Source organism: Corvus hawaiiensis, chromosome 1 (genome assembly GCF_020740725.1).
Source record: "Corvus hawaiiensis isolate bCorHaw1 chromosome 1, bCorHaw1.pri.cur, whole genome shotgun sequence".
Classification (NCBI taxonomy): domain Eukaryota; kingdom Metazoa; phylum Chordata; class Aves; order Passeriformes; family Corvidae; genus Corvus; species Corvus hawaiiensis.
In genome coordinates this window covers 56367016-56381346 of record NC_063213.1, presented here as the reverse complement: position 1 = coordinate 56381346, position 14331 = coordinate 56367016, and the positions used below count along the sequence as shown (strand labels likewise).

The 14331-nt window shown below is 40.3% G+C and overlaps 1 protein-coding gene across 1 annotated transcript in view; it reads right to left on the bottom strand.

The window, feature by feature from the left end:
- CALCR (calcitonin receptor) overlaps positions 1-14331 on the bottom strand; it is a 161085-nt gene that overhangs the window by 63640 nt on the left and 83114 nt on the right. Inside the window, exon 2 of the mRNA XM_048305453.1 lies at positions 8973-9060. Coding sequence (XP_048161410.1) covers positions 8973-9020 — 48 coding nt within the window. The 5' untranslated portion in view covers positions 9021-9060. The remainder of the gene's footprint in view (positions 1-8972; positions 9061-14331) is intronic.

Genomic DNA, 14331 nt, shown 5'->3' with positions numbered 1-14331 from the left:
TAGAGTTTAAACTTCGATACCTGACCTTAGATTCTAGTTAAGTACCGAAGCAGACTGTCTAAATTTGATAGTCTAAAGAGCAAGGTCCTCTTTGATCTAGTGGCGTCTTCAGAATTATCCCATTCTGAGCTGCCTGCAGGTTAAAGGAAAGGATCATTGCCTCTGGAAGGCAAAGATCTCAGCTAGAGAGGTCAGCTATGTTCTTTTGCCATCCATCCATCCATCCATCCATCCATCCATCCATCCATCCATCCATCCACCCCTCCCTCCCTCCCTCTCTCCTTCCCTCCCTCCCTTGTACAGTGGAGGTGTGTGACCAGAGATTTGTGGGGCTTTAGTTTGTTCTGTTTTGCCTCAGTCCTGTATCAGGACTCTGCTTGAAGGTGATAGTAAATTATTAGTTCCTCTGCTTCCGCACACAAAAGCAACATTTTTGTAGCACTTTCTTAGCATGACCCTCTGTTTTCCCTTATACTAAATGGTACCAAAGCCATCACAAGCACATTCAGACTCATTTGCAGGCCGCTTCAAAATCCAGGACTCTCATAAAGACGCAAACTTGACCTTTTTAACAGCAAATGCTAATACAGAGATCTCTAAGCATGCATTTATAGTTGTTTGAACTGAAAGCATGACAGGTTTGAAAGTTCAAATATCGGCTTACTTCTTACGTTTTGCTCCCCCTTTTTTACTGCACATCCCAGGCTATTGTATTGCATCAATGTTACTTTTTTCCCCATTTGCACGCTAAAACACCTTGGTAAAATACACAGCAAAACCACAGTATGTATGACCTCATTGAAAAAGAAAGCCATTACTTTTATCCTGATACTTCTATGCCAAGCCATGTCAGTTTAATATTTTTATACTCTTATATCTAATAAATTATATTTTTCTAATCTAATCTAATTTAATCTCTTTTGACACAGACATTTTCAACTGCATACACCTGCTAGCTGGAGGACATGGAGGCAGTCAATCTTGCTGTACTTAAGTAGGTGCTTGAAATAAAATAGGAGGAATAAGAAGGAAAATATTTTCTGGAAGAGATAATTTTATATAAATTTTAGGTGTATGTATACATCCAGCCCTCCCCTTCCCCCCGCCAAAGATATACTTGGACAATGAAGCCATTTGGAACATTTCTTCTGGCCATCCATGTGAAAAATTAACTATCTAGAAAATTAGGAAATACAGGAAATACAGAAGCAAAGACAAACATCACAGATCCCTAACTTTTAAAAAGACTAAGGGGAGCAGCTGGAGGCCCCAAGAATCATTTAAAAACCAGGCAAACAAAATCCTAAATCCAGCCCAGGAAAGTGCAGATGAGGTTCTTCAGATACCCTCAGCTTTGCCTTAGCCCTTCATGTCCATATCCATGTCACAGGCTCTGGTGCTTCTCTGAAGTAATTAATAGATACTCCATGCTAATTTTTCCCATTCTTATCCTGAATAATACCTCAGTTCCAAGCTGTTTGTATTCAAGAGAGAAATAACATTTTCATCACAGGAAGCTAGGAGGAATTCTGTGGCAACACCTTTCTTCTGCAATTCTGGGCCAGTTTGGGAACACATCCATGTGTGGGATGATGGTTTTGAGGTGTGAAATACAATTCAGACACTAAAGTCATCCTACTCTTATAGATGATAGTTTCATTACTTGCAGTGTGTGCGTGGTGGTGGATACACTAAATGTCCTGGATTGTGTACAAAATTATGTCAGAGTGCTCAACCATGTGACCAGGAGGCCTATTCTACTGCCCCTGTACAAAGCACTCATGGCACAGCTGAAATTGCCAGCAAAGTTTCTGGTGCCCACATTTAGGCCAGGAATTCACTCAGACAGATTAAAAATATGGATGCTATTTGTGTCACTAAAGCTCATCAGTGGAAATCACTTAATGGCTTCCAGTAAAATGAAAAAAGCAAGTTTGGATAAAAATTGGAGTAATAATATTAGATTTACAGTTGTCTTTTAAATTATCTTTTTCTTTTATTCTTTTATTTTTTAATTTTTTTTCCCTTTCTTTTTTCTTTTTCTTTCTACTGAACACAGAGACTCAGATTTTCAAAGTTAATTGCCCAAAACTCTTTCCAGGCACTTTTTATGTTATTGAATAGTTTGTGTGTCAAATCAAATTAAGGGGTTATACATAGGTATGTCACTGGTATTGTTCATCTGTGATATGCCTTTCAAATGTACTCTTTCCTTTGATTGCTATTACTCATTTCTGTTTGCCTAGATTTGAAAAGCTGGCCTTGGGAGCTTGAACACAATTTTCTTCTGCCTTAAAATTAGATTACCACTTCAGCAGATTAATGAAATATTAATTCTTTGGCTTGCTGGAGGTGGAGAAGTCATATCCATGTTTGAAACACTGGGGTTTTTACCATGTGCAAGAGAATCCCATGTCCATCACCCAGAATTTAAAGCCTGACATCCCAAAGTCAGCCCAGTGGGGTGGTGATCTAGCCTTTATACACCTGCAGTTCAGTCAGACAAGAATCTTGATGCAGTTTGTGATGTCAGATGTAATTATTTGTTTTAGTCTTCCTCACTCCTTACTGTAGGGATCAGACAAAGGCATATGGGGCAGGAAGATATGTCTGGATATTATTCTCTTACCAGAAATAGCAGGAGCTTGGGTATGGCTACATGGGAGGGAAAGATTAGTGTGTCATGTTAATAGGAGAGGCTGGGAATGTTCCATGCATCTCTGTGTATCAGTGTTTGTATATGCTCTCATGGAGTTAATGATTAGGACTCATATCTGCTACTACATTTTAATTGTTATATCAATGTATTTTAGGAATTAAGACTTAAAACACACATTTGTACCACAAAAAAACCAAGGTCAATTAATCTTCACCTGGTAACATAACTACCTACATATATTGAACCTACAAAATATGGAAGAAATTTTTAATGTTCAGAGTCCATTACTACACATTAAAAAGCCTTCCCATCCATTCATAAGATACTTCAGATGTAAATATAAATGATGTTTATACAACGGAATGCCTCATTCATTTATAAACATTCTTTATTAGGGAGAAATTAAAAATTCACAATAATTGATGTGATCATTGCCTGAAAATGCACTGAATTCTTCAGAAGAAAACAGTTTAAGTGATGTCCCATGCAGCAGTTTAGCAGCCGTACATATGATGTCACTCCTAAAAGTCCAAGTAAATGACGTCATACATACGACCACCAAGCCACCACGTGACAAATGACTGATATAAGAAAGTGAATTATCATTACAAAGAGAAATACCAGGCTGCTGGGAATGCTGACGTTCACTGTATACCTAGAATGAATAAAGGATTCTGAGAAAAGCAATTTGGCTTTATTATTAAACTATACAGGAATGAATAAACAGTGCCCTGGTTTCTGTAAGAGAAACCGCTGTTAACCTGTGAAAGACTGCGCCCATTTCTGCAAGAGAGAATCCAGATAAAGTAAGCATAAAATTATTTCACTTTTTTCCCACAAAATATTGGACATGATGAACAAGCATCCCTAAATATTTTTCTTCTGCCATCAAGGAGCTTGCAGAACACTAACAGTACCTATACATGACATTTGGGAAAAGAAGGCATTTGTAGCAGTCTTTGATTACAGCTGTCATTTTCTTTTTCCCTCCTTCCGCTAAATATAGTAATTTAGCAACACTTATTGGTGAGCTCAGACTAGTAGAAATTCTGGATGCTCTAACTTTTTGTTATTGATTTCAACAGCTCAAACATTCACTTGGTATAATTCTTTTAAAACTGCTGTGTGCAGTCATCACTTTGTGGATCACTAAACTCCTGTTCTTCAGGACGTCCCATTTTAGAGAAAGAGCTCAGCATAATTTAGATGAGTTGCAGAGCCCCTCTCATACTTTGATTATGTTTGAACTACTTTTCACAACTGCTAGTGTTGGAACAGATAAGAAAACAACTGTGATACCTTAGGAAGGTCATTAGCATATGGTATTCAGTAAACATAATCATTTGTATCCATCACAAGTGTGCTAGCAGGCAGCAGGCAATTTCTTTGGGGAAATACTACAACATGACATGTTTTACTTAATCACTAAATGTTAGAATTGTCCCATATTCTATTGCTGTTGGAGCACGATGGTAATTATCTCAGTGAGATCCCATATGACTACCATGCAGATTTTGGCAGCCATTTAAACAAGCATGAGATTGTCAGGTACAGTAGATGAAGACAAGTTTGTTGTAATGAAAAGCAGGTCACAAATCTTACAGTCCTTTTCCATTCCTACAAGATTTGCTTACATGAAGAAGCTTTACCTGCATGTTACCCTGGTGAAAAGTGTGGGCTAATCCAGAATACTTCATGGGTATTTCTTTTCAGCCCTGATTATCATCTTGTGAGAGGCCTCTTTACTGCAATCAGCTGTGTAGCAACAGCCTTGTTTTTTAGAAAAAGCAGAGATGTAGTCAAAATATCCTGATCATCCCTGAAACTGGGTGAATAGAACAGAATACAGCATTCCTATTTCTTGGGAAACCATGAGCTGCTTGAGTCTCAAATTCTCACACTAGTTCTTACCACCTTAAAATATCAGCAGTTTGCTTTCCAGAGCTTCCCTTGCTTGAGAACAGCTTCAGCAATTGTGAGTACATGTATTTACAGTGTGAAGCAACCCATAAATAGTTACACAGGGAAATGTGAATGCAGAACAACAGCTTCCAAAGACATGGTCTCAGGTGATGAGACCCTGGGGGATCTCACCATCCAAGGCTAGGGAGGACCCTGGGCTCCCTGAGGTGCCAGACAGCAAGAAGGCTCAGAATAAGCAAGACAAAGGAGTCTGTGACAGGTCTTCAGCAGCTCTTCTGCCACGGGAGGTCTTCTCTGGACCAGATGCTGGAAGAGATGCTGTCTAAGCAGGAAAAGGCTTGTTCTCACAACACCTGCACAGGTATGTGTTTCAGAGATTCACAGTGAGAGCCACTGAGCTGGGCAGGAGCAGGAGCCCAGCAGGAGCCCAGGAGTTGGTGGCCACACCACCCCACCAGTGCACATTGCCCCCCAGCTGTGAGGCTCAAACAGGGGCACCATGGGCAGCTGCCCCATCACAGTGGCAAGGGCTTTGCTAATGGGTTCTGGAGGCTTGAACCGACTGTACCACAGCTGTATTCCAAAATACACCAGTTTGTGCAGTTACCAAAAATTACATTTAGGTTTCCATATAATTAATTTTCGATGCTTTGTGAGCAGGAATTACTCACGAGTCTTTCAGGAGTTGGAAAGAAGTACCAGACTCTGCATAGCTTTATGACAGAGGCTTGGTAACAATTTGATGGATTTGGACTTAGTGAACACACGCAATTGGTTTTTTGCTCAAAATAAATTTATTCTAAAATTCAGCATTGATCTAGTGGGCCTAATTGAAAATAGTATGGCTTTCAGCTGCAGCACCTATTTAGTCCTTACTATGCACGTTGTGGTTGGCTCAGGACACAAAATTGGAGTATATGGGAAAAACTGCTTCTTCAATCCTCATTTCCAGGGCCATTTGTAGGCACATTTCTTACTTGACAAAATAAAGCAGACAATACGTATCTCTTCTCTCAGTGTCCTGAAAAATTGACTGGTCACACAGGAAAGAGACCCAAACCTTTTTCTTATTCCTCATTCTCAGCAGTTTGATGCTGCTGGGCACGTTGTGCTGATGCTCCATCCTTCTTTTGAAGAGAAATGTGCACTAAGGAGAGGAACTAATTTCTTCAGCATACAGGGGCTCACGTACTTGAGGAAAGAAACCTCAGCCAGATTCTGTGGCTCTCAATAATTGCCAAAAACTAGAGAGCATCAGGTATAAAGTGAACTAAGACATAATGAACAGTTATATTTTCTAATGAAATTCCCTTTGTACTGTAGAGGGCTATCTGGTGATGCATTCTTGTGCATCCAAAATCAAGGGAATCCATCCAAGAGGAAGAAAATAAGGAGTTGCTTTTATTTCTAAATTAGGTTTTGGAACAACTGTCACTTCAGGTTTTGTTTGGCAAAGACGAGTTATTATGGATCTGTACATGGAAGTGCTATTTATTCCATGCAAAAAATTACACACATAAAGGAGATGGTTTCTATCAGACGGTACCAAACCCCCTTGGTGACAAGTCTAAAAGAGGTGGTGGAGAGGGAATGTCTGTGCACACCAAGTAAGCAGGGCCTGTGACAAGACATTGAAGGAGAGATACGAGATGAATCTGAGGAAGTCTTCTGCAAAGCACCAACACTGCATAGAGGGCTACACTGAGATTGTGTTAGGGGCTCACAGCTACCCTAAGAGATGACATTTCAGGTAAAAGTCTCCCCAGCTCAGTAGGGGGACCACCACAGGGGAACCACCAGCATCTTCAGTGGGACAAATGGCACAAACAGAGAGCCTGGAGCCCAAAGGAGAAAACAAGGACCACAAAAAGTTGTGCTGCTTTGCAGCAGCTTGCAGTAACCAACTGAGAGTGCAGGTCACAAATGAAAGTATGACAGAAAACCATCAAAGTCATCAAAGAATGGAGATCTAGAGGATGCCTTGTGGGGTGGGTAGAGGAGAGGAATGGGAGATCACTCATGCCTGTGTCACAAATCACTTTAATTACTATATTTTCCTCAGCCTCAGACAGTGGCTGATGTCTCACAGTTCTTGGAACAAAGGAGTGATTTGAAGAACCAACAGAGTGGGAACAGTCTTTTTGAAAGAAGAGCACTCTTTACTCATTACAAATCATAAATAAAATGCAAAAAATGAATAGTTTCTACCATCTACAGATAGGGAAATTTTTGGAAAAATGGCTGAGACAAAATATTTTTCATATGTGATCTAACAACAGTACTCTGGATAAATTTCGTGAAGGAAACAAAGCTTGTTTGTGGTCTAGTTCTGTGACTGTGGCTTCTTCCCTACTGAAAGGTAAATTAATCTAAGAGATGTCAAAGTAGAGAACAGTATGCCCACTGCAGTAGGGAAAGAAGGCACATAGAGATTGGAAGAGTGAAAATGTAAGGAAATTTGTGCTTAAATTATCCATTGAAGTCAGAAGCTGAAGCGCCCTTTGGTGCAAAGATATTTGAAATGAATGCAGATGCAGATCTCACTGAAGAGTTTTTTAAAGAAATCCTAGCCCTGGAGTACTGCAGGGATGAGCGCAGAACTAACTTTGCACACATGCTCTCATGGGTGAGAGATTTAAAAGATCTCGGGACAACAGGGCAAGGATCAGTCATTCAAGGTTGACCTACAAACCCATGCTGTAGGTCAAAGCACCTCAAGTGTTCAGAAGTGCTGTTGACAATTTTGGTTATCAGAATATTTACAGTCCTGTCACTTGACTGGGAGCAAAATAAGCTGGATCTGTTTCTTCATTTGGCATTGGCTTTTCATAAGAAGAATTGCTGTTCTTTGTCAAGACCCCTATCAAGCTATGCAGATCAGATGGGATTCAAACCAGAAGGAAGCTGGTCTGTCTCAGCCTCTTTGTTACAGACATCTCTGACCATGGGTGATTTCATAGCCAGTGCATTGTCACACGCACCCTTGCAGGATAGGTAGAACAGCCACCACAAATAATCACAAATGCCAGAATACTCCAATATACCTCAGGGTAGAACACTTCTCTCGAGCACGGAGATGATTCCTCAATTCTAATTCTGGAAAAATTCTTTTGGGACCAAGTTAGCAGAAATGTATTAACCCTCTTCAATTCTTTCTCCTGCTCTTCAGCTCTACTTTGATGGAGGATCCTAATCATGGATTGTGGAATCGTGGAAATAATTCAATATTTTTCCGAAGTAATGTGTTCTTTGCTGTTCTCCTGGCTTCTCCATGATCTCATTTAATTGTTTTCACCTCCTTCTATCCATCATTCTCTTACTATTCTCTACTTTCCTTTCCATCTTTTTATGTCTATAAATTCAAGTGGCAAACAGCACTATGGACAAATTATGCTAGGCTGAGAGGAGACGCACAACCCAATGAGTAAACCAGGGAGAGCAGTCGCTTATGGTCTCCAATGTATTTGCTACAACATGGGAGTTGATGAGGAGATGCACAGAGATATTTCATGTCCAGATATTAAAAGAGAAGATGAGAAGCAGAGGGGCAGGAGGACCTAACCAACAAAACACAAGAAGAAGAAAGCTTTCTTCAGGAACACAGAGGTAGAGTTAGATGGGGAATAAGTTGGCAGCCATCATGCAAGTTACTCATACCACACCAGCATAGTCCAGGTGCTTGTTCCCGATAGCAATATTCAGACATATGTTGATCATTCTGTAACTGAGGTTTTGGGCAGTATTCTCAATTCTGACTACTTGTAATGTCTATGATTTTATGATAATCACTAATAATTTGAGGTTTTGCAAGTAGACATCAGCAAAAGGGTCCAATTTATGTGAGAGGTATTTAGCCAGGCAGAAATGAATTTACTGCGTATTTAGAACCACAATTACTCAGCCATGTTGCATACATTAAAATAAATGTAATTTTGATATGAAACAGTTGAAAACAGCGTTTGAACTAAATAAATGGACTTTATATGACTATTTTTTATTTCGGTTGCTTTCCTAATAGCAGATCAACTATAAACAGTGAAAATCAATCACTACTTAAGTCAGTTTGTCTCACAGAACAACATTAAGGGCAGTTTTCAACCACACATATTCCCATGTCACTGATATGTTGTAGCCTGTAAAACACAGAAACGAAAAGACGGATGCATAAACTTCTTCAGACTTGCAGTTCTGTCTCACCAAGAAATAACACTTTCAAGTTCAAACATTTATTAGGTAATTTTATTAATCTCCTTTTGAAATTTATTACTAAGGAAACTCTTTTCTTCACCTGTGCAGTATAACAAGTATCACTTGGTACTTGTTTTTCTTAACATAGTCACAAGTTTAAATAAGGCAGGTGTCATGAGCAGTTCAGTTTTCTTGTACTTACAGTTAGAAGGATGATGAGTAAGAAGCAACTCTGGGTTGTTTTTTTCATTGTGGAGTCTTCCTGGAGAGACACGTTGTAGATGACCCTTCTGGGAATTAAACAACAAAAACAAAAGCAGTATTGGACTTTATCTGTCATGATAAATTCCTTGTCTTTGTGTATGAGCATCTTTTTAGACTTAGAGTGGACTCTGTGTGCATGGTTATTTGAGCACCCCCAGCCTTACACGTGCTCAAGGTTGATTTAACTGGAGGTTGGTATGCTTTAAATTTAGTGTCCTTTGTGAATCTCTGGTTCACAGATGATTGAATGACGTGGGGTACAGCTCCATGTCACTGTGTCACCAGCAGCAGATCTGGGTTAAGTCCTGGGTCTTTGCCAGCTGAGGCTATCTTTGTTGTCCTTTTTCACCTGCTTCTAACCTAATGCAGAGCTGCAGACCTATGAATAATCCAGATATTTTAAACCTGACCTACAAAACCCAGAAAGATCCAGTTTGCAGACAAGTGTAATAGCAGCTCAAAACTCATATTTATGGGGCTAGAGAAAGCCAGAGTTTGAGTAATCTCTAGCTAGGTGAACAAGCCTGTGTGGCAGGAAAAGAGAAACTGGGAACAACACCGTGGGATTACACTCTCCATAATGCAGCTGGGTGGCTGGGCTGTGGATAGACACACAGCAGTGTAAGCCTCAGGCCATCGAGCAAGACTGCTTCAGCACAAGTACTGGAGAGGCAGAGCATGGACACGACTCCACAGGTTTGAAAGGAACTGGATCAACAACTTTTTGGTTTCCTGTTTTTTTCCTCAGAGTGTTTTACATCAACGCTCATCTGTCCTATCTGGGAAAAATATCCAGGGGCACAAAACAGTTGTGGGAGTTCAAGCACGCAAAGCTCTTTGCATTAACACATCACTTTAAGTTTTATTAAAATGTAAATTCTGCATTAAAGTGAGAAATGCAGCTTTTGTCAAAACACGTTGTGCCTTCTGATGTGTCACAGACCACTTGTGGTATATGTGCTGAGCAACATGCGGCTGAGATCACCTTCAGTTGCAGTAACACAGTGAGCACTCACACACCTCCATTTTTCAGACAGCTTAAAAACTAGAAGTTAGGTGTTTTCTACCTGGGCAAACAATCCTTTGAGCACCCTACACATTTGAAACCCATAAATTGAATGGGATAAAGCACAGGAACTTGAGCGCGTAGTCTAGTTGACATGTAGCGAACAACACAATCACTTGTGTAACATTTGTCTCAGCAACAACACTGTAACAGCTTTTCTCGTCTTTAAATGGTCTGGAAGGTCACCCATTTTCAGAGGGGAAATGAAATACAGTCCTCATCTAAAGCAGAAATATATAATGTCAAAATGTAATAAAGGTGTGGCACTTGCACTTCAATGTTACACATATGATCCAGTGGGATCGTTGCAATTGTGTCACTGAGATTACACAAAACATGAAGTGATTGCAAAGGGGGTTCAGAGGATTTGACTCTACTAAGAAGTAGTCTTATAATTGTCTGAATCTTGCCAGAACCATTCTGCTGTGACAGTGGTAATGCAACATGCATATGATACAGAAATAATATGTAATTACACTGTGAGCCACAAACTTGCATTAGATTATGAGTGGTAGACAACACAATTGGAGCAATAAATGGATAGCTAGATCAGAGAAAAACGCCCAGAATTTTGTTTTCTGCATGTTTTCCAGGCTCTTCCCTGCAGTCTGTATTAGTTCAAACTGACAATAAAGACTAAGGAAGAGCATATAAACAGTGGCTCTTGGACAGCTGTACAGTAAGCAGACGTACAAGCACAACACGGTGTTCATCCAGTTACGCACTGCACTGCAAGGTGTTCTACAGCATGGTGTAAAGCCAGTCTGGTGGGTGCCTCCATTCCTGTAAGCCTCCTCACTTCTGCTGCATCTGGATTTAGCATCAAGTAGGCAAATGGAGCACTTTGCCTTACAAACTGTCAACAGCTTTAAAGTACACAACAGTTTCTACAAATGGCACAGAGATTAACAAAATATTGTGACCTAGAAAGCATAAGCAAAATCAACATCAGCTGAATTTACCTGCTTTATGTCTGCTTTTCCTGCACTTTGTGCCTAGAGTGCCTGCAGCACCACGTTGGGTTACAGCTATAGATGCAGGTAAATCTAATACTCATGAGATTTTGTGAACATTTGTTATTATGTACTGAAAGAGATATTTAAAATGTTTCTTGAGCTTGTCTCTGTTAATTAAAAAAAAGCCATCTGTAAAATATTTAACACATTATTTTCGCCTGTGTGAACTAAATTGACTGCACCATATGATACTACATATGAGTAAATGAGTAAGAACTACTTCCCATGCTGAATCTTAGCTAGTCTATTTATTTCTAGTCATTTTTCTTTTAGCCAGCTGTAACCACAGGAACAGCTGACATGCCAGATAGAATCCAGCACCTTTTTTGTCTTTCTTTTTCAGAGAAGCCTTTTCCAGTGGCAAAAATGTCAAGAATTGTTGAACTACAATATTTTAACAATCAAACTGTGAAGCCCCTGACTAAGAACAGGTTTTTTTTACTTTAACCACAAGACTTGCCCATAATGTTACAGCACACTTAGGCTGGCATCAGTACTGGATCAAGGATGATGATCTCATTGACATTAAAAGGTACATGCAAATACAAAGTGTTGGTCAGTGAGCAGGGCACAAACAACAGTGAGGCAGAAAGATTCACACAGGGGGAACCCCAGGGGATGGACCCTGTCAGCCTCCAGACAGAGGAACAAACCAACACCTCCGTGGCTCTGCTCCCATCTCCAGTGATCCAGGTTCAGGTGTGACATGCCAGGCAAGCTGGGATGTGCAAAGCAGTATGTTCAAGTGCCTGCTGTTTTGGGTATTTTGTGCTGGAAGAATCGCTTTTTTACACAGACACTACAGCCCAGGGTCAGTGTGCTTGCAGCTGAAGGAAAGCTGGACAGCCCAGAGCACTGGAGCTGTGCTATCAGGAACAGAGGGTGGAACCAGAAAAGAGTCTGCTCCCTGGTGCATACTCACACCATGACTCAACCACACATGGGCTTCCACAGCAGTGCCCACAGGAGGCTGTTCTCCACGCCTTCTTCTGGCTGCTCAGTACCACCCGACTTGTGCTAACTCCACAGCCACACTATAGGGCCACACTATGAAGAGGTCAGGAAATTAGTTTTCAGCTACACAGTTTTAAAATAGATTTAAATAGGGTTTTTAATTTATTTTTTTTACCATTACAGATGGAGAAACAATAATATTTCACGCTGTTTTAAGAATAGGTATTGCAGAGATTTTAAGGTATGCATGAGGTTTTCTTGAGATGATGCTTATTACAATAAACAACAGGAATTATAGAAAATGTGCTGATAGTTCTTGGGATCACCAGAGCTTATATAAGAATGATTATTATGGCAATTTAATACAGTTTTGAATTACCTAAAAATTTGTTTCATTTGTTGAAGTTCCCAAAATTTTTTAGGTGCTATGCCGGTTCCTGTTCCTACAGTATTTAGCCTTTTTCCATAAGTCCAATGATGTCCTTACTCGATATTAAGTTGGTATAACATGCTTCATGCATTTCAATTTTAGAATACCCATATTTAGGCATTAATCATAAGTAGATTGCTAAAGCCCAGTAGTTTTTCATGATTATATTAATTCCTCAGCCCCTGTTGCTTATAATAGTTACATACAACATCCCCGTTATTTAAACTTGAGTGTTGTTCTTTCTTTCTTTGCAAATGTAGAATTTACGTACCTCATTATGTGTTTAATCCTGCTTTAGCTATAATACTAATACCACTGACACTGTGGGGTTAGTCGTGAAACTTATCTGAGGATGAACACAGCATCCTACTCAGTAATGACATCTCTTTTATCTCTGTCCAGATGTCTACAGGTGTAGTACTGTGATGAACAAGGCTGTGATGAACAGATGAACAGTTACCACTGCATTATCCAGAAGGTGGGAAAATCCTCCATGCACAGCCATTTGCACAAGGCCAACAAGGGAAGTCAAATTTAGTCAGAAAGAAGGGTGTAAGATGGAAGATTTAAAAGGGCAGTAGAACAACAATTCTCTGCCAAGTTCTGAAGAAAAAGAAAGGAAGAAAGGAAGGAAGAAAGGAAGAAAGGAAGAAAGGAAGAAAGGAAGAAAGGAAGAAAGAAAACTGGAAAACCTTCTTTAATTATTCTGCTCTGATAAATCTGCAATGCCATGTGTCACAATACTGCCGACACACCGTTGGTTGAGGAAATTATTTTAAAAATGGTTTTCAAAATAAGATTTTGAGGAATTGTGGCTAAATACAGAGATGTGATGCAAAAATCTCTTTCTCAGTGTGCTTATTATAGTCAGAAACTTTGAAACTTCACTTGCAACCTCCCTATTAGGCTGCAAGTTCCTTAGAGAGCTTCCTTTCCCCCCCGTGCAGCTTTCTTGGGTGACTAGATGGGTACACACCTCAAACTCCAAGGTCTCTGTGTTTTCTAACTTAGGTAAGGCCTTCAGACCCTCCCGGGGAGTACCTTGCCACTCAGCACAGAAGGCAACAACCTGCTCTGCCTGCATTAACACTAGGCTGGGAAACACCAGGCAGACACATCTGAGCAAGGCACAGGAAAGCCAGCAGATCCTGCTGCTGAGTGTTTTAGGTGTTTGGGTCCAGGGAGGAGGTTGCAGGTCTGTTTGTGTAGCCAAAAATACAGATAGTTTTGAGGAAAGTATTAAAATTATCCCCTCACACCCGGTGGGACATTTTACCCCTGGTTTCCTAATTTAAACTACTGCTTTGGGCCAGGAATGAGCTGTACATCACACTTCTACAATCCCAGGTCTTGTGCTGACCAGCACTGTAGTTACAGCCCCATCAGGCAGAGGAAATGTCATGAGTTTAATCCCCACACCTGAGATGACAGTAGAGCCACTCCCTCCTATTTCCCCAGCACATTCTCCAGCCATTAGCCAGCAATAGTCTTGAGATGGTTTAAGTGGCACCAGGACCTTCTGGCATTTCCAGTAGAAATGGTGAGCTCTGCTCAGTTATTTCTCATATGCCAGAAAACTGGTGACCATCAGTCCCAGGCAGGGATGGGTCTCCTAACAGCCTCTAGTCAAGTGTCCAAGAAGATGAGGCAAGGCAGAAGATGTATCTATTACGTCCTACTCCTGTACTCCCTATGGCTTACCTTCGCACAATACCTCCATGTTTTGTCTAACCTTCCTTTTCATATGGGAATCCTCTGAGAAATAAAAATTCCAAATTCTCAGTTTCTGGTGTCAGGCACATAAAAACATCGTGACTTTTAAAATTGCAGG